At 36.1% G+C, this 21,971-nt stretch overlaps 1 protein-coding gene across 1 annotated transcript; it reads left to right on the top strand.

The window, feature by feature from the left end:
• Positions 1 to 670: 670 nt before the first annotated feature.
• On the top strand, positions 671 to 21,710 carry LOC140168301 (echinoidin-like). Its single transcript, XM_072191655.1, has 3 exons — positions 671 to 793; positions 15,689 to 15,802; positions 19,813 to 21,710. Exons 2-3 carry the CDS (start codon positions 15,712 to 15,714, stop codon positions 20,319 to 20,321), a joined length of 600 nt encoding a protein of 199 aa, XP_072047756.1. The 5' UTR covers positions 671 to 793; positions 15,689 to 15,711; the 3' UTR covers positions 20,322 to 21,710.
• Positions 21,711 to 21,971: the final 261 nt, after the last annotated feature.

Raw genomic sequence — 21,971 nt, 5'->3', positions numbered from 1 at the left:
TATTCATAACCGATCGATACCCTGCCTCACTTTGTTGAGAGCAAGCCAACAAAATTTGCCATAGGTTTGCGTGGCTAAACAAAAGCCGTGAATTTAGTGTCACCCCCCCCCCCGAGTATGAGGAGGTGCCTGGCTGTTGTGGCTGCATATGGGTTTTCCAACCACTATTGGGGTTTGTGAATAGTGTTGGTTGAGCACAGAATAATAGTCAATTTGGCACATTCTGTTTCAGACCCCACTACATTCACAAGATGTGTATTCAGTCGTGAAAAGAGTTATTGTTTCAAATGTGGTGTCAGGGGACTAATGCAGCTTTTCATTGATATGTAACACGATATGAACATGCCGCAAATAATTTGAGAAAAAGATGCTTGAAAAAACTTTCCAAACTTTTGCTGAGGAGTTAACGTGGTTGTCAGTTGCAAATTTACGTTGCGTTTGCGCAGTTGCAATTCTATTTAGCCTACCATCTGGTTTGAAGTGGCCCTACGTCACTTCCAGTATAATAAAGAGTTTGAGACCTAGTGACCAATGTGGTGATTCGTTTCATGTAGAGTTTTGTAGACTGTTTGTTCAGAAAGAACGATACATCTCATTGGTCAAAAATGAAGTGATGACTGAATATTGTTTATAATTTTCACGTTTTATCTCTCATAGATATCACTGAATATCAGTAATACCAGTGACTTGCAACTACCGACGCAACCTGCATCAGTTCAGCTTGAGGAGCTAAGTTTTTTGACGAAGCATCTGAAACGGATTTATACAGCGACAAATACAATTCTTTGTTACTGTGAGTGCATTACATTACTCTTATATTGCTATTATATCGTTATGAATTCGGCAGAGTGACGAATCGAGCATTTTGAGCAAAATGAGTTACTAGTCCAGGAGCAAGATCCCACAGGGGGCCTAAATAAGGACTTGGTTCATCCCCCACTACATACAAGGTTTGACACCATACAATGCCATAGGTAGTTAGTATGGACCCTCTAGATCACTGCTAGGTAGGTAGTGGACTCAAATTGTGGTATCACTTTTTTTACAGGTCATTTTATGTATGGACGTATAATCGCATAAATTCACCAAAAATAGGACAAAATTAAGGGGTATGTGGGGGCGGGTGCGGGGTGTGTATAGGGTTCAGGGTTGGGGTGTTTTACATGTCTTAATATGTCACTCAGCTGAACTATATAAGTTCTATTAACAAAATTTGTTTGGTAAGTTGCCATTCATGTAATATTCTGAATATTTATATGTGTGGGGTGAGATCAACCGCTGTTTGTCAGGAAAATAGACTGAAAATGTAAAAAATAGTTACTTTTCCACATGTAGCAGCGTGTGTAACAATATTAAGGGGTAGGGGAAATATAAACCATCATAACTCAACTTCAACTCATGATAATGAATTCATTTTGGAATTAATATGTAGCTAATTGATTGTTCAAACGTGTTAGTATTATTTTAAAGCAAAGCAAAATTGTCAGGTAGATAGCCATAGAATGTGAGAAAAGGTTACTTTTCTATAACCATATCAAATATGGCATTATTAAGGGTAGGGAAATAAAAACCACCATAACTCAACCTTTACTCATAATAATGAATTCATTTTGGTATCAACATGTAGCTAATTGATTGCTCTAACTTTCCAGTATTATTTTTAACAGAAAAACCATAAGATAGACATAAAATATGATAAAAATTTTAATTTTCCAATGTGTAACAGCGTAAGATTTGACAATATTAAAGGTTAGGGGACGTACAAACCAACGTAACTCGACATTTATTCATTATAATTTATTCATTTTGGCATTAATATATAGCTATTTGGTTGTTGTAATCTTTTAAAGCAAAGTAACCATTAATTGTTAGCTGGAAAGACATAAAATGTTTAAAAATGTCAATTTTTCATGGGTAGTACCGTAAAATATGACAATATCAAGGTGTAGGGACATTCAAATCACCAAAACTCAATTTTTACTGATGAAAATGAATATATTTTGGTATTCATGTAGCTATTTGATAGTTCTAGCTTTCTAGTATTATTTTAAAAGCAATTAAGCCATTAGTTGCCCGGTAAATAGACATAAAATGTATGAAAAGGTTAATATTCAATGTCTAACAGTGTAAAATATGACAATATTAAGGGGTAAGGGGACATACATATCACCCAAACTCAAGTTTTACTGATGAAAATGAATTCATTTTGGTATCAATATGTAGCTATTTGATTATTCTCATTTTCTGGCATTATTTTAAACGCAATTAAACCATTAGTTGTCAGGTAGTTAAACATACAATATGAGAAAAACGTTGATATTCCATGTCTAACAGCGTACAATATGACAATATTAAGGGTAGGGACATACAAATCACCAAAACTCAAGTTTTACTGATGAAAATGAATTTTGGTATCGATATGTAGCTACTTGATAGTTCTAACCTTCTAGTATTATTTTTAAAGCAATTAAGCAATTCGTTGTCCGGTAGATAGACATAAAATGTATGAAAATGTTAATATTCAATGTCTAACAGCGTAAAATATGACAATATTAAGGGGTAAGGGACATACAAATCACCCAAACTCAAGTTTTACTGATGAAAATGAATTCATTTTGGTATCAATATGTAGCTATTTGATAGTTCTAACTTTCTAGTATTATTTTAAAAGCAATCAAGCCATTAGTTGCCCGGTAGATAGACATAAAATGCATGAAAATGTTAATATTCCATGTCTAACAGCGTAAAATATGACAATATTAAGGGTAGGGGACATACAAATCACCAAAACTCAAGTTTTACTGATGAAAATGAATTTTGGTATCGATATGTAGCTACTTGATAGTTCTAACCTTCTAGTATTATTTTTTAAAGCAATTAAGCAATTCGTTGTCCGGTAGATAGACATAAAATGTATGAAAATGTTAATATTCAATGTCTAACAGCGTAAAATATGACAATATTAAGGGGTAAGGGAACATACAAATCACCCAAACTCAAGTTTTACTGATGAAAATGAATCCATTTTGGTATCAATATGTAGCTATTTGATAGTTCTAACTTTCTAGTATTATTTTAAAAGCAATCAAGCCATTAGTTGCCCGGTAGATAGACATAAAATGCATGAAAATGTTAATATTCCATGTCTAACAGCGTAAAATATGACAATATTAAGGGTAAGGGGACATACAAATCACCAAAACTCAAGTTTTACTGATGAAAATGAATTCATTTTGGTATCAATATGTAGCTATTTGATTATTCCCATTTTCTGGCATTATCAATATGTAGCTATTTGATTGTTCTCATTTTCTGGCATTACTTTAAAAGCAATTAAACCATTAGTTGTCAGGTAGTTAAACATACAATATGAGAAAAATGTTGATATTCCATGTCTAAGAGCGTAAAAAATGACAATATTAAGGGGGTAGGGGACATACAAATCACCAAAACTCAAGTTTTACTGATGAAAATGAATTCATTTTGGTATCGATATGTAGCTATTTGATAGTTCTAACATTCTAGTATTATTTTAAAAGCAATTAAGCCATTAGTTGCCCGGTAGATAGACATAAAATGCATGAAAATGTTAATATTCCATTTCACTGACGAAAATGAATTCCATTTTGGTATCAATATGTAGCTATTTGATTGTTCTGGCATTATTTTAAAAGCAATTAAACCATTAGTTGTCAGGTAGTTAAATATGCAATATGAGAAAAATGTTGATATTCCATGTCTAACAGTGTAAAATATGACAATACAAATCACCAAAACTCAAGTTTTACTGATGAAAATGAATTCATTTTGGTATCAATATCTAGTAAATGTTGAGTTTTGGCAGTTTATATGTCCTCTACCCCTTAATATTGTCATATTTAAGCTGTTAGACATAGAATATTTACTTTTTCCTCACAGTTATTGTGTATCTACCTGATAACTATAATGATCGATTTGCTTTGAAATAATAATAGGAAGTTAGAACAATCACTTAATACATTTTGATACCAAGATGAATTCATTTTCATAAGTAAAAATTGAGTTGTGGCTGTTTATATTTCCCTACCCTTAATATTGTCATATTTATTTATGCTGTTAGACATAGAATAGTTACCTTTTCTTCACAAATACTGTGTATCTACCTGACAAATAATGGTCGCTTTGCTTTAAAATAATACTAGTTAGAACAATCACTTAGATACATTTTGATACCAAGATGAATTCATTTTCATGAGTAAAAGTTGAGTTATGGCAGTTATAAATTTCCGCTACCCCTTAATATTGTCATTTTACGCTGTTAGACATAGAAAATTTACCTTTTCAGTTTCTGTATATCTGCCTGACAAATAATGGTCATTTCCTCTACCCCGTAATATTGTCATCTTCACGCTGTTAGACATAGAAAAGTTTCTCAGTTTCTGTATATCTGTCTGACAACTAATGGTTACTTAGTTTTAAAATTGTACTAGAAAGTTAGAACAATCATTTAGATACATTTTGATACCAAGATGAACTCATTTTCATGAGTAAAAGTTGAGTATGACAGTTTATATTTCCCCTACCCCTTAATATTGTCATATTTACGCTATTAGACATAGAAAACGTACCCTTTTCTCACAGTTTCTGTGTATCTACCTGACAACTAATGGTCGCTTTGCTTTAAAGTAATACTAAAAAGTTAGAACAATCAATTAGATATACATATTGAATTGAATTGAATAGAATTAATACCAAGATGAAGTCAATATCATGAGTAAAATATTGAGTTCTGATGATTTATTTTCCCTACCCTTAATATATTTCTATGTTATGCTGATATACGAGGGAAATCAACATCAGTTTTGTTGGTTTTTTTTTTGGTTTTTAAACATTTTTGTATTTTTCCCAGTGGTTACTCACATAAATATTCAAAATATTACATCAATGGAAACTTAACGGATTTTGTAAATGGAAGTTGGTGCAGTGTAGTGCCTTATTAATGTACACACACATTCATCCCCTCACCCCCACACATACCCTATGTACACCCAGCACCCAACACACATCTCGTCCCACAGACACCCGAACGAACTTATACATATTATAATGATTGGAACTGTTACAATAATGTTTCCCTTGATATGCTTAACATTAAAAACAAAATAAAACATTAAAATTTAAATTAAAAAATTAAAAATGGAAACTGAATCAATTTTGAAAATATAAAGCGGTATAGTTGTGAGATTTGAGGCCAATGTCAAACTTTACACATATGGTTTAAAAAAATCAGATTACCACTCATTTATGGACTACATACTTCCAAATATGCTCAAATGAAACCTGTTTTTGTTTAAAAATAATACTAGAAAGTTAGGAAAATCATTTAGCTACATATTGATACCAAAATGAATTCAAAATCACGAGTAAAAGTTGAGTTCTTGGAGTTTATATCTCCCCTACCCCTTAATTTTGTCCTATTTTTTGTGATTTTATGCGATTATACGTCCATACATAAAATGACCTGTAAAAAACGTGATACCACAATTTGAGTCCACTACCTACCTAGCAGTGATCTAGAGTGTCCATACTTACTATAATGGTGTCAAACCTTGTATGTAGTGGGGGATGAACGAAGTCATTTTTTTGAGGTTGCTGCTCCTGTACTATACTGTATGCTTGTCACTATGTATCGGGCCATCTTTCATTTCCACCAAAAATTAATGATAAATCTTACTTCCCGACGTAGATATTGAAATTGTGATTTAGACGAATCGCGCCTAAGTGCGATTAATGAATTTGCGTATACTTAGCTGTACAAAACAGGCTGATAAATTATATAATATAGCTGGAAACTCCGAATGTTTTATATTACATGTCATATACTGTTTTCATACCAATGGGTAGCTATAGGTATCTTCTATCCAATGATAGCAAAATAAGTTCAAACATTCCCCAAACATATCTACTCTAAAATTCTTGATTTCAACTGGAGTTTTCACAAAATATTACGGCGATGAGTAATTATAACTTATATACCAAGTCTATGAGCTATAGCCTTAGGACAACCAGCAATTTTAACATAAAAATCCCCAAATCAAGGATGGGTGCTATAGTTTACACGTAGTTGAATGCGGATTCGTTCCCGTATACAACTCTTTGCGCAGCGGTTGACACTTTTTGGATTTAGCATAAAGCCGAATAGCTGTAAATACCTGTTTTGAGGGAAATATCGATTGTTGCAGAACTTGCGAATATTGCAAATAATTAGGGTACATTCACTTCTATAATATTCATTTCAAATGAGTGCTCACGAATGTTCTCATATTTTAGAAGGGCCGATGGAATGTTACCAATTATTTTCTAACGCCGTTTACTCAGAACAGCGATTTTACGGATTCGTCACTCTGCCGTATTCGATATCATACCGCCCTGAATGCTAATAAAAATTCCTTTAAAAAGGAATAGGGCGAGCAAATGAGGAAGTGTCAAGATAAAGGTGTAGTTATTTTATTGTTTGAACTGTTTCTTTAATTTGCATTTATCATCATTAGTATTTTCTACTTGCCTCAAATGACAAGGACTATTTAGCCCATTTAATCTTACAATGAGACTGTACAGTGTATGGAAAATTTATAATATGCCTACCAGTTTGATCGTATAACCGATTTGCTAGATAATATTTATTACCATGTTTAATAAATTCGTATATATTTATCGTACAATAAAATGTGGCCAAATGTATATGTGTACATAGTGTGTGGATCATAAGAAAAATAATCTTCTACGCGCTTGGCTACTATTGTCTGTCCAATTAACTTAGACACCAAGTTTTTGTTACTTATTTGAAAAAATATCCCTTTTCAAAGGAAGTCATGAAAGAAAAGTGTTAACATTCGCTGAGACCTAACGGGATTTTTGTGTTTCCAAAGCATTGAGTGAGAGTTTACCAGAAATTCTATTGAAATTGGAAGGTTTTTCTCAACACTTTAAAAATAATCCGGTAGAAGTTGGGTACCACTATTTTGGAAGGTCTCATTATACAGATTTGCAGGTATTGTGATTTTGGATAGTGAATGGATGAAGAGTAAATTAATTATACTTCTCACCAAAAACATTTTATAAAAATGAAAAATATAATTCAGTTCATAAAATGCAGACAGTGTTTCTAATTGGCATATTTATTCTTAGTGTATTAACTTAGTGATCCCAGTTGTCCCTCAACCAATCACAACAATTCGGCGCGGTATTTGAATCTTGTTCTGTGCATGCTTTTGGCTTGGCCCAATTCCAAGAAAATACAAATTGTATGCCTATGAATTCTGATGTTCTGATGTTATTGGTGAGGAGTATAATTCACAATACACTACAGACGCATATAGTAACTTGCCCTATCATTTGTTATAATGCATCCACCAACTGAAATTATTGATTGGCTCCAAACAAAGAATTTGAACCGGTGTCCTTCACCGAAATCATGGCACAGTGCAGTCCATTCAATCAAGTATTGTCATCAACCTATTTGATCGTAGTGTATTTGTTATGCGTGTGAGACGACCTCTCGCGGTAGATTGCAAACATGCTTTTGTTGAATGCATTTGAGTAGACCGTCATTATTGTGAATTAGTAAAAGGATCAAAGAAAAAAAGGGTGGCATCACTGATCAATATAATATGCATGATTACAATGTTCAAACACCCCTTACTGTAAATAGATTATCCCATCAAAAGTTTCAAGTCATTAGGAATATTCGGCTGGACCCAGATATCTTGTTGTAAATCGGTCAAAATTGAATAAAAGTAGACAAGGAATAATATTTTTTTCATCGCGTTACTAATAATTTCTGTTAGGTCTGACCGTGTTTAGCAACTTTTCTTTCATGACTTTTTGCCAAAGTTAAAACTTTTCGAAATATAACCTAAAAACCGGGTGTCTAAGTTATTTGGACAGACAATAAAGCATGTTGGGAAGGATATTGACCTATGTCAGTTATCATGTTAGAGATGAGGTCCGACCACACACCACTCCACGCCATACATAAATTCTCCCAGTCACATTTCCCCAATATGAAATTTTTAAAAAGTAAAATTTTAATTTTACTTCTTTTAAAGTTTGGCAGAGGCGGGGTTCGAACTCACGGCGCAGCGCTTTGGCTATACCACATGACCAGCGCCTTAGACCGCTCGACCACGAAGGACTTGACAGTGTCATCGTGAAAATTTAAACATATAATATTAATAAATCGCAACTTCATTATTATACATCATATTTTGGAATTTTATCTGCTTAAAACATTAATGTGTATTATAATAAAGCTACCATTATTTATATTGTTGAATTCTCAAGCGCATAGAGACAATTAATACGAGGGTCCTGTGAATAGGCCTACATACACAATACATAAAATCGATTTTGATATCGGCCACGTGCTCTGCTGTGCATGTGGTTTCCCGTAGTGGCGGAAGTTGTATTACGAAGTGCATCCGAACTCCATTTTGAAGCAAATGCTTTTGACAAGGCATTGGATTGTTCCAGTTTGCATCCTAAATCCACATTAGACCCTAATTTTATTTACGAAATCAAAAGATTAGATTATCATAACAACAAAACGGTAATCTTTTGTCGGGTCTAATGTGAAAATTACATTAAAAAAATACAGTTTTTAAAGAATTAATTTTCACTTAATTCCAAAAAAAAAACACGGCGTATATAAGATTGAAATAAATTCTCTACCTTCTATACTAGATCAATTGTGACGCAAGTTGTTATCAAAAAGTGTTGTGATAGATGTACAGTTAATATTCATATATTCCATTAATTATCTGATGGTACAGTTTTTACACAGAAAATATTTATTTGAAAAACCTGCCACTCGGCTTTTTCCGGAAAGGTCACAGGGTCGCCGTGACCTGTGCAATAATTACAATTAAAATTTTTCTTATTCTAACAGCAAGCGTTTCTAAAATGCAGTATGGCGAAATGTGGTGTAGTCCGACCAAAGCTTGTTTTATACTTTTGTCGCTGAGCGGCGTGACGCACGCGCATTGCAGACAAACGGACACAATCGAAGCTTGTCATTGGTTAATACGTTGCCGTAGCCAGTGTTGTAGTCAAGACCTCTATGTCCGAGACCGAGACCGAGACCAAGACCTGCCCGTCCGAGATCGAGACCGAGACCGAGACCAAACCTTCCGAGACCAAGACCACCCCTTCCGAGACCGAGACCTCTAAGTTCCGAGACCAAGACCGAGACCGAGACCTTGGTTTAATCCCCTGGGATACTCAAGTTTGGTTTGGGTAGGGGTGTGCCGCTGAGAATTTAAAAGGGAACCCATCATTGTACCAACTGTTCAAGAAATTTGGACCTGCAGTTAACACTTGTCTTAATTTTTGCAATTTTTCTCCAAATTTTGGGAAAATTTCAAAAATGTTGGCGATAGTGGAGGCAAAATTCGTCGGCTGTATTCCATAGTGGCGTATAGTGATTTTTGGTCATTTTTTGAAAATTGGCACATATGTTTTAATGATGTTCTCTTTCATTTCTTCTAAGTCTCATCAGTCATAATTAGCTTATTAATTAGTAATTTATTAATTAAATGTGGCGTATAGTTACAAAGTGACATTTTTTGTATTCCATAGTGGCGTATCGACCATACGCCACTTTTTATACACATTTTATAATTATGAAATATCGGCAAAAATGAAAAACATCGTATGTCATAGTGGCGTACACGTATCGGACCTATACGCCACTATGGAATACGAACGACGAAAAGTAACGCCATAGGGATTACACGGCGACCGAGGTGGCGTACGGTTAACGTTAGGTTAGGGTATTGCGTTTTGTTTGTTTTCCATAGTGACGTATAGTTTTATTTTCAGTTTGCCAGCAATAGTATGTATTTATTTCTTTTGAAAAATATATAACAATAAAATCTATTTAGTTTATTACAGAAATTTCACATCATTTACACAATATAATGAATGTCTGATTTACACAACTCGATTTAAAATTGGCATTTCTTCAAACCCGGTTTTCTCGAAAAGTTGTTTATTCGCGGCGCCCCACTATACGCCACTATGGAATACGGACGACGAATTAGGCTAGTGTGTGAAGGGCTGGAAACAACAGTGCGCGAAGCACGCAAAATTGAGCAATTTTACCATATTTGGGCCAAAAACACACTTGTTTTTCGTGCTGAAAAGAAGATGAACACTGCACAGGGCAACTATTTGTTCATCTATTTTGCTTTTGTGGAGAATGTTCCCCTTGCAAAAGTTAAGTGGGATCCTCACTTCCACCACCTGCCCACCTATGTTTAATCATGAACTGAAATTGGAAGCTCACATCCGAACAAGCTCACTTATGATTCATTTATAACTTTTTATAACCTTATAAAATGATTTCTGTATCTTTATTCTTAACAATTTCTTCAACATTCATTGAAATTTAGGGTAAGGAATAAATAATGAACAAAAACAGAAAATCATATCTTTTTCTTCAGGTCTCGACAGGTCTCGAACAAAAAAACGTTCGAGACCGAGACTTTTGAGTTCCGAGACCGAGACTTTTGAGTTGTGAGACCGAGACCTTGACATCCGAGACCGAGACACTACAAAAAAGGTCTCGAGACCGAGACCTGGTCTCGAGACCTACAACACTGGCCGTAGCAGCAAGCGGCATGGAAGTATGTCGGGGCATTGTGGCTCACGTCACTGTGTGCGATCATGCGTGACAGGCAATTCCCGATATTGGTAAGTTCCCTGGTCGAATTGGCACGGTACATTAATTTACTTCCGAATGGTATCCTGCGCCTTTTAGCTCCAGTTCACACCACTCCACGCGCGCCATACATAAATTCTCCCAGTCACATTTTCCCCCAATATGAAATTTAAAAAATTTTAATTTTAATTTTACTTCTTTTAAAGTTTGGCAGAGGCGGGGTTCGAACTCACGGCGCACCACGCCGCTTTGGATATGCTCTATGAGCCTAGCGCCTTAGACCACTCGGCCACTTGTCTTGATGGAATCTATTATGAAACTTATTTGAAGATATAATCGCAACTTCAATATAGGCCTACCACGTGACAAGCAAAAGCAGAAAACGTACCATATTTTGGAATTTTATTTGCCTAAAAACATTAATGTGTATTAATAGCGCTCAATTGTTGTTAATCCGACAATAAACATGATAAATGCGCGTCTATATGGACAATACATTATATCGATTTTGACATGTGCTCGCACGGTGTCAGTACATTTCCATGGTCAGTAAAATACTATAGAGGAACCTACCATTTTTCTTGTATACACGTTCGATGTTTTTATCAATTACATAAAAAATCCATTTTAGACCCCAAATGTTTCTTCAGGAAATAAAAGATTAGATTACCATAAAAACGAAACAGTAATCTTTTGCCGGGTCTAATGTTATTTATACATAGAATTTTCAACGTTTTTTCTATCCTTATTCTTGCTCAATTAAAAATTATTTTGGCGTCTATAAAATTGAAATAAAATTCTCTGCCTCATAAACGACCTCAAATGTGCCACAATTGGGTATCACGAATCGTTATATATTATGTGCAGTTAATATTCATCCGGGATATTCATATTTTCTTTTATACAGAGGATGCTTCAGTTTTGACAGGAAAAATATTTTCTTGAAAACCCTCTCACTCGGTTATTTCAAAACGGTAACCACGCTTCCCTAGAATGTGCAATAATTTAGCATTAAAATTTTTCTTTTTCTAACAGCAAGCGTTTCTAGAATGTGGTATGGCGAAATATGGTGTAGCTCCAGTTATTCATTACACCGATCAATGGATTCCCGTTAAACCAGCAAACCTGGGTGAGGGCGTCACAGACTACTTTTTTTTTCTTTTTCGTCTATGGAGGGCTTATCGTATCATTAATAAATTATACACGCTAAACAAAACAAACACACAAGCACATTGAGGCAAGTAATTTGCCAGTATTCATAAAACTATAACGAGTCTATTAATGTTGTTAAATCAGCAAAGCTGGGTGAGGGCGCATCGTATCCAGGGGCTATTTTAACGTGCCTCCTCGTACGTTTGTGCAGTGAGAATAGAAATTCGCGCAGTGAGAATTAAAAATCCGTGCTTAAAATATTTATATACTAGTTTCAGCCCCAAAACTGACTAAGAAATTAAAGAAGTTCCCCCACAAAGTAAGACTGATCTAGTCGGGAAATTCTATGTCCTATATCGTATAGTTTGTGGTGATCAGTCAAACATTCAATTGGCAGGAAAATCAAGAAAATATTGCCTCACAACGCCTCTGGTAACGCCCTTTCCTCCCAATTTTCGGTCACTCGTGGGGGAAAGCCTCTGATGAACGAGAAAATCCGCATCAGGCGTGGGGCAGCTCCATCTACCGGACAGAAGTTGTCCAAAATTGCCTTGCGCATCTTCTTTTTTAGACCGTTAAACACCTTGATTTGGGGGCAAAAATAGTGTAATTACTACAACATATCACCTTTGTTTGTGCTAAAATAGTGTAAAATGGCAAGGTTTTGCGCGCTTCGTGCGCAATTGTCCCAGTAAAACATGCCAAAAATTATGACCTTCAGGAACATGTTCATCACCGCTCACCGCTGATATGCCAATGAGGATCTATATGGCATGCAGACCTGATAACGGGGGCAGCTTGATCACAAGCCCTCTGGCTCAATATTTGGACTTTTTTTATAATCAAATGGTAAAATTTACAATACTTATGGCCAAATTAGTGTGAAAAAGGCTAAAAGCGCGGCTTTCCGCAACATGTTCAAGGAAACCTTTAAAGACCATATAATTTATTTATTTATTTACGGTATATTAGTAGAAAGGAGTCCAGATCAGTGAAAAAGCACTGCTTAACCATAATTATGATAATTAATAAAAAATTATTGTTTTTTCATTTGCTAAATGCATGTGAAATCAGCCGGTTTAAACTCTTCCAGGTGCTTACATGGTAAAAGTATAGAGATAAATACTAAGTTGAATACTTTCAACGCTAAACTAAACACATAGACACTTAATGATGAGCACATCAAATCATTTGAGTATTAAACAGAGAATGAACATTTTTAATGTAAGGGTAAATATGAAAAGTAACAACAAATGAAGAGCTCTGTTGCAAAAACCCTTACATCCACTTTTGGCTGAAATTGAGTTATGGCATGGCATTATAGACGAATCCAACGAGCCAAGTCATGCATGGTCAGGATTTGGTCGGCCATCTTTGGGTCCCCGCAACACCAAAAAGCCCCGCAAAAAGCCGCTTAAAAATCGATGTTAGATTCTTTTGTGTTGTAAACTGTCATCATTATTTTGTCTATGTGTAACACGGGTGATAGAATGCAGTTTAAAATACCCTGCAAGGCCGCATTATTTCACATTTTAGGTGAGATTGAGCCGACGGATCCGTATAGGAATGCGTGAAATTTGATTCGTCTATAGTGTGGGTAAAAATGCACAATTTGGTGGTTGTTTGACCTTCATACCACCTTCCCTTCAGGATATATCGCACAGTGTCATATATCTTCATGGCAGAAATCGCCATGGTAGGTTGAATCCACAGCCACGCATGGCCATTTTGTTCCGACATTTAAGACGCATAATGAGCCGAGTGACATCCCGACTAAGGCTACTGTCAATACCTCGGTAATTGACTTCTCTAGTGTGTATGTGAGCTTGTATACGCCATGTGAGCGAGTGCTCACACTACGCTGTGTGTGACCTCTGTGTGGGGTTGAACATGTATACGCCATGTGAGTGAGTGCTCACATCAGAAAATCATAATATTTTTGTTAGTTTTTGAGTTGAAGACGCACGCTTCTTTCTCAAGACGCAAGCTAACGACTGTCATATCCGTTGAACATAATATGTTCAAGTGCAAGAACCAAGATCTGGTTTCTTTACACGAAATCATACACGGGAGATATTCATCCCGGTATCCAAAGATTTATCGTCTGAATATCAATCGTGCATGGCACATTTACGTGTATCGATCCCGGGTATTAATTTCAATGTCTCTGGCTGTATAACGTAATTATTAACCGGGCGATGTCGGTGTGTATCGTATATTTCCCTTTTGGGAGATCTTAGGGAATTTCGAGAAATCTTTACTTAAAATTAATATAAAATTTCAGGAAAATAATTGTTTTGATGTATAATAGTAGCCTAGAATGTTCTTTAACTATTAAAGCCAAAAGGAACTGTCTTGGGGTCACTATAATAAAAAAAAAATCATTGTAATTAACGAAAGCTATAGCTTCGGAAATGATAAAAAAACTCATTTTGCCGGATTTAATTAAAAATTCATAATTAAAAAAGCTAATGAGATATTTCAATTTTTCTTTTTGATTTTGAGAGCATTAGTCAAGTCACATAAAGTAGTGCAAACAAATAGGTTCTGTGTACTTTTATGGAGTTATCAAAAATGATAATTCAATTAAATGGAATGTCATTTTAAATGAAACATACCCTTCAGTAAATCAAAGGGATTATTTTATTATTATGACATTTTACAGATTTTAATTTCGTGCAATTGTTGGCATCTGTGTGCATTTTATGCATCTTTGCAGAGTTTGTATTCATTTTTGCATATCAATACCATCAATACCATAATGTTAATGAGTGTGTACTTTCATGAAGCTGTATGTAATTAAAAATAATGACATGTCAATTAAATGAATTTGTGAAATACATTAGTGAACCAGACATATATAAATTTTCAACTTTAAGTGCATATCATTAGATTGATAAACTTTACTAATGTTAAAATGTCAAAAATATCATAAAATTTGTATTATATCGCAAATTTCAAAAATTCAAAATTATTTGATATCAGTTAAGGCTATTCCTCGTATTCAGAATGCAATTTGGTATGTCTGAGTGATGCGCTCTCAGCTCTCAGCCCTTAAAGCCATATTATAACATTTCCAAACAAAATAGATTAGCATTTCTTTGCCATAAAATGTTAGCTTTTACTGTCAGAAATATCCCATTTTATTTTTGAGCCGAACAACTACGGCAAAGCAAAGAAAATTGGAATTTACTACCAGCGCACATGTCGCCAGTACGTACCACTCCTTCGGTCATGTTATGGTACGACCCTTTGTTGTGTATATCACCGTCGCACACGCCGTGTACGTACTGTGTGTTATGAACATCGTGTATGCGTTCGACTAATAATTCCATCGTAATAATAAAGCGCCGGTTCCGGCGTTTTATTCAAAATCTCAGATTTTGACAAAACTACAGCACCTAGAGTCTTGATTTTTGCAGGGTATATTGGTTTAATAAAGTAAAATTTAATCTTGTAAAAAAAAGAATTTGAAAACTTCAGCTAGGGCGTCCTCCTCAGCAAATGTTATAATATGGCTTCAAAAGTGAGTCAGTATAATGCGTGATTTAAACGCGTGATTTGATTTGTAAAGTTTACAGAACTCGAGGGAGACAACCCCTCTGCCAGCAACCTCTTCCCTCAAGCTTGTCTCCGCTAGCTGATCTTTTAGATTTTTACGTTTGCTGACGTGCGGTGACTTTTTTCTTCTAAAATAGCCCCTGATTTATCTTCAGAAATTGTCAATTTCAGTATTGTTTTGTAATTGTTGTTGCTTTTGTCTGGTATTTTCCGAAGTAAATATAAATCCACCTTCATGGTCATTTTTCTCCCTCTGCTTTTTCTTTTTCAATCCAGGTTTCGCAATCTTCAACAGAACAATGTTCCTCAGATTCCCAGCTGTACTCCTTGTGAACATCTTGTTCCTCAATGGCACCTTCATAATCTTCGCTGAAGAGGTGACCGGTGCCGGTAAGTAATCTTTGAATTAAGCCTTCGGGGATTGCGATTTCCCAAATACGCTGCTAACATGTAATTGCGCATAGGCCATACTGAAGAATACAGTCCGTCTAACTCTGAAGTACAAAGTACCGACGCGGACGCACACATTGTGCCGACTTTGAAGACACGAATACCTGCAGCAGAGACGCAGCACTACGCACTGTTAACGCGCTGTATACGCGCGCGTTGTCACTTTGTACTTCAGAGTGGAGAAACTGTAGACAGTAGAGAGCATAGACATACCACCTAGACCTATTACTGCCCATCCTTTACCACAGCGGGAGGTGAAGCCCCGTATCCAAGGTGATATTGACGGATTGACGGGGTTACTAGGCGCGGAGAAATATCGCATACATGTTTGACGCGCTCGTTTGCGTGATTACTGCGCCGTTATCGCCGCGTCAAATGCAACATGTTCCATAGACGCGAACATGTCTGCTTGTTTGCGTCCGGGTATGCGTCCTTTTCAAATTCGTTGCTAAGCAGTGTCGGCTTCACTACGCGAACCAAAGTCATAGGTCTAGGTTCTTGTTTGTCTGGGGTAGAGAGTACGTCCAAACCGGCATCATTTGATCCCACGATGGTTGCGCTCGTAAAAGTAGGATTAGTTACGCAACGGGATTAGGCCGCTGGGCATCAACTTACCGCTGGCGATTGGCAGGTCTCCACTCATGCGCATATTCAGTGGAACGTTTTTCCACTCTTTCCCTGCATGCACCGCGCTGTTTTTCTGTTTCCATGACTGTTCACTTAAAAAAATCCAACCTTCCTTTTATCATCAATACAAGATTGTGGGAAGTAATCATCTTCAGATGAGGGTATTCTTTCTTGATATAGTGGCAGAAGGTCAGGCAACGGGAGTCTTATTGGATTAATTAAATCAAAATCAAATAAATAAAAAACTGCGCGTATGTGGTCGATCACTTCACCAAACGAATTTTGGCGCATTATACTGATTGTGATGAATTGCATCTCATATTTGGGTACGACGTTCCCCTTTCCCTGAACATGCTGAAGACAGCTCCTCGGACAAAAAGGCGACTTAATTAAATTGACAACAATTTAACAGCCAGATTTATCGCTTATAAAACCTATCAGGTACCAAGAAAAAATACGAAGAATGACTTACTGTTGATGAAATGCTGTGAACAAACGCGATAATTGTCGATGTTTTCCATGTTGATATCTGCACGGCCAATGTTAGCCAACCACTTCAGCTTTTGCTGTCCCTTCTTTTCTCGCTTCTCTTGACGATCATTTTTCTTCGCTTTTGGAATCCTGAAGAACGATACATCTCTCTCACGGTTAGCCCTATTCCCGCATTTATTTACAGCACAAAAATTGACCATTTCGATGGTATTTTTGCAGGTTCAAATGTCGATTGAAATTGTATAGCGATAGCAGTATAGTACGTGTTTACATGTGATGTGTACGTGTGCTGGAGGCTTGCTTGTCCTCCAGTACGCTTGAGTGACTCCTCGGGTCACACAAGTTGACCTTTTGACCGGCCGTGAAATCGCCCTATAGGTACCCACCAATCTTGTATTACATCACCGCTAAAACACGAATCAGTAAAGCTATCCAATGAAGTAATTCCTGTCACATGATAAACCCAAGACACAAATAAATGCATATTTGGCCGCCAAAACCTCTCGCGAAGGCTAACACTACTTGGCCGACGCATTTTTGTGGCATTGGAAAACAAGAGTCAAGTATCCCATAGAGCGCGACTGCCTATCGGCACCCGTGTCTTAACGCGCCGCTGTTGACAGGATTGCGATATGAAGTACTACAGGGTGGTCCCAAACAAATTTACCCAATTAAAAATCGTATCTCAACATTGAAAAGTCTGCTTCAAATTGTGTTCACATATTCGTAAAGAACATCTTATTAAGAGTATTTGGAAAAAAATATTCAAAATGTATCAAATTAAAAACTTGACGCTAGTTTTAAATCAAAGGGTCAAAATGAACTTTGTCTACGCGAAGGCCTACTGGCTTTAGCGTCGCATCACTGCAATACGCCGTAGAAGTGACGTCATAATCGGGTTAACTACCATAGCAATAGATGAATACAATTTTTGAATAGACCGCCCTGCACTACAAGCAGATTGCACTGATCACATGTGTATGTCAGCAAACATAGATTGAATACAATACCGCTCTTTTCAAACATACTTATCTTACAGGTGCAAGTGATCAGCCTTTCTTTGACATCTATGATTCAATGCATCGGTACCGCGAGAACGTTGTAGTGCAGGGCGGTATAGTCAAAATTGTATTCATCTATTGCTATGGTAGTTTTTTCGATTAACTACGTCACTTCTACGGCGTATAGCAAGTTCGATAGATAATGAGAACCACTCAGCATATGCACATAATTTGTTCAGCAAGTTTATATAACACAATCAAATATATCAAACATAAACAATTTAAATGTCAAGCTACGATATTACGTCATGATATGCAGCTTTATTGCTACAAAGATATTAAAACAATTCTATTCAAATATGCGCAAAGCAATTGTAACCTCAGACACATTTTTGTCATTGCGAAATGTTATCTACAAGAAAGTTTGAAGTTATTGCACATCTTGGGCAAATTGTTACGTCGAGAACTGACTCTGGGGTTAGCTGCAAGTTCCCTGCGAACCGCTGCAATATTTGCAGCTGAACGTCCATTCTTGGACGTCCGCTCCGTGCTTGCATCTATTCACCACACTTCCGAAGTTGTGAAAGTTGTTCGTATGTAGAGTTATGGTAGGTTTGGGCGTGACTCTTACTAAATTGACGCTGCACTTCCAACATGTCCAAAAAGCTTTCTGTTCTCTGCCATAAAAGCCCTCTATTGTGTTGTGACTTGCCTTATCTTGACACCTTGCAAACCTATTTAGAAATAAGCCACGCACTTACAAAAGGTGAAACCTTTGTAATTGTGTAATTGTTAGACTAATTGTTGGTCAATGACAGGAGTGAAGTTCGAATTATGGGGATTAATCGATTTTATTTCGTTCATGCATGTGAAAAAATTATCACTTTTCAAAGACAAACCAAATGTGTTTACCAATTACATGCTTGCCTATAAACGCATATGTATGCCTTACTCTTTGCAATTATTATAGTAAGGAGTATTTCGTGATCCTAGCATCCTCTTTTTATGACATTTTTCAGTACATATCCACGAAAAAAGCATATTCCCAAAATTTCAGTTGAATCCGATATTGCGTTTGCGAGTTATGCATGATTATGTGTATTACACTGCTCCATAGACAATACGTTGTAATTTCGTTCTGGTGCACCAGAACGAAATTCAAATTTCTGACGATATCTTTGCTAAACGAATTAATCTGCAAGAAATATTTTGTACATAAACATTATGTAGCCAGAGGTTTCCAGTGATATAAAAATCTCAACTTTTTTTGAGAAAAGTGGGGGATGAGGCTGTGGATCACGAAATGCCCTTTTAAGTCTATAATTAACTTTTATTTCTTGTGCGTTCTTTTTTTAGTTTGGCCCAGAACTTATAAATGTCGTATATGAAGAGTTTGGTTCCAACTCTAAAGGCTGCTTTGTGTAAAGTTCATTTGAAGATATTCCTAAGAGTAGCAACAACCTTGCCAATCTAATAACATTGGACCACTAGAATAGATTAAACAATTTTTGGTTATCTTTAAAAAAATAATTGCAAATCTCTTTAACTTCCCATGTGCGAAGAAGAAAATAATGAATATAAAAGAAAAGTACATTTTTTGTTCCAAAAGGAGCTAAATAAAATGACAGGCATTTTTAGACTTTACATTGGAGAAATTTTAGGTGACAAAATAATGTTGAAAATAGTTAGAAAATACGCTAGAGTTACAAACATATCCCTTCCAATCGTTGAATGTCATTAAAACTATGACATGTGACACAAGGCAGCCATTAGATTTAGCGCAGGTTGAAACCGACAAACTCTTCATATTTTTTTTTCTTACTTTTCCAGGTCAATGTTGTCACAAATGCCCGCCATTTTGGACCCATTTCCAAAACAGCTGCTACCGTTTCTTTGGTACTGTCAAGAATTGGGTAGAAGCTGAGGGATATTGTAATTTATTCTACGGCGACACACATGAAGGACACTTAGTATCCATCCATAATTTAGCAGAGTCTAATTTTGTCTACGCACTCTGGCATTACTCCCTAATTAACTCTTCTCAATTGCAATGCACTGTAAACACAACCGAGTCGGATATCATCGCCTCTCCATTGCAGTCCATCTTGATTGGTGCGCATGACATAGGCCACGAAAAGAAGTTTACCTGGACGGATGGTACTCCCTTTGATTACAACGAATGGGGCCCAGGCGAGCCTTCAAATTCCCATAATGTAGGATCAGAAGATTGTACCCACTTCGTAGATGCAGATGCCCCTCATGCGTGGAAACCGTGGAATGATCTTCCATGTGACTACGTAATTCGTTACCCTTTCATTTGCAAGATTAGGCTGGACTGATAAGGACTGAACATCGTCATGTACCTATTGAGCGTCAATTGGTAACAATAATGAGGCTATCCCAAAAATAATATCCCATCCATGTAACAGTTTTTCAATTGACCATTATCCATCTTTGCTATAATTATTAAAGCCATAATGTCACGATGTACACTCACCGAAAATTTGCTACGTAATCTTTTTACCGAATTATTAGGTAATGCCAGACCACCTTTGCTATATTAAAGCCATAATATACACGCACGGACAATTATAATTTGCTACGTAATCTTGTTACCGAATTATTAGGTAATGCCAGACCACCTTTGCTATATTAAAGCCACAATGTACACGCACGGACAATTTGCTACGTAATCTTGTTACCGAATTATTAGGTAATGCCAGACCACCTTTGCTATATTAAAGCCATAATGTACACGCACGGACAATTTGCTACGTAATCTTGTTACCGAATTATTAGGTAAAGCCAGACCACCTCTGCTATATTAAAGCCATAATGTACACGCACGGACAATTTGCTACGTAATCTTGTTACCGAATTATTAGGTAATGCCAGACCACCTTTGCTATATTAAAGCCATAATGTACACGCACAGAAAATTTGCTACGTAATCTTTTTACCGAATTATTAGGTAATGCCTGACCACCTTTGCTATATTAAAGCCACAATGTACACGCACGGACAATTTGCTACGTAATCCTGTTACCGAATTATTAGGTAATGCCAGACCACCTTTGCTATATTAAAGCCATAATTTACACGCACGGACAATTTGCTACGTAATCTTGTTACCGAATTATTAGGTAATGCCAGACCACCTTTGCTATATTAAAGCCATAATGTACACGCACGGACAATTTGCTACGTAATCTTGTTACACAATTATTAGGTAATGCCAGACCACCTTTGCTATATTAAAGCCATAATGTACACGCACGGACAATTTGTTACGTAAACTTTTTACCGAATTATTAGGTAATGCCCGACCACCTTTGCTATATTAAAGCCATATGTACACGCACGGACAATTTGCTACATAATCTTTTTACCGAATTATTAGGTAATGCCCGACCACCTTTGCTATATTAAAGCCATAATGTACACGCACGGACAATTTGCTACATAATCTTTTTACCGAATTATTAGGTAATGCCAGACCACCTTTGCTATATTAAAGCCATAATGTACACGCACGACGATCAATTGGAAATTTTGACCTCTCATATTGAAGATTTTTTTCCCAAAAAGACCTAATTTTTTTGGTGTCTTGGGAAAAAAATATCAAAATTTTTCATATTGTATATCTCCAATATGAAAGGTTAAAATTTTCAATTGATCGTCGGCTTTTCATCCCAGCTACATACACTCTAAGTACATATCATTAGATTTATAAAATTTACTTCGAGGACTGTTAAACATCAAAAATTTAAAAATTTGAATAATTTGTTATAAAATTTGTATTATATCGCGAATCTCAAAAAATCAAAATTATTAGATATCAGAAGGACATTCTTTGTATTCAGAATGCAATTCGATAATTCTGGTGTACTCTCAGCTCCCGCAAAAATACGTGAAAATGTCGCTCAACGTTAATATCAGATCCCTTAATGCTCTGCGTGCTAGCCATGCGCTTCAATGGAAAAATTTCA

This window comes from Amphiura filiformis, chromosome 13 (assembly GCF_039555335.1).
Source record: "Amphiura filiformis chromosome 13, Afil_fr2py, whole genome shotgun sequence".
NCBI classification, from domain to species: Eukaryota; Metazoa; Echinodermata; class Ophiuroidea; order Amphilepidida; family Amphiuridae; genus Amphiura; species Amphiura filiformis.
Note: the sequence above shows the minus strand (reverse complement) of the source record. Positions and strands in the feature narration are given on the sequence as shown.

Coding starts and splice junctions, on each gene's coding strand:
- LOC140168301 (XM_072191655.1), top strand. CDS start 15,712: ATGTTCCTCAGATTCCCAGCTGTACTCCTTGTGAACATCTTGTTCCTC. Junction 15,803..19,812: donor TGAAGAGGTGACCGGTGCCG/GTAAGTAATCTT, acceptor TTACTTTTCCAG/GTCAATGTTGTCACAAATGC.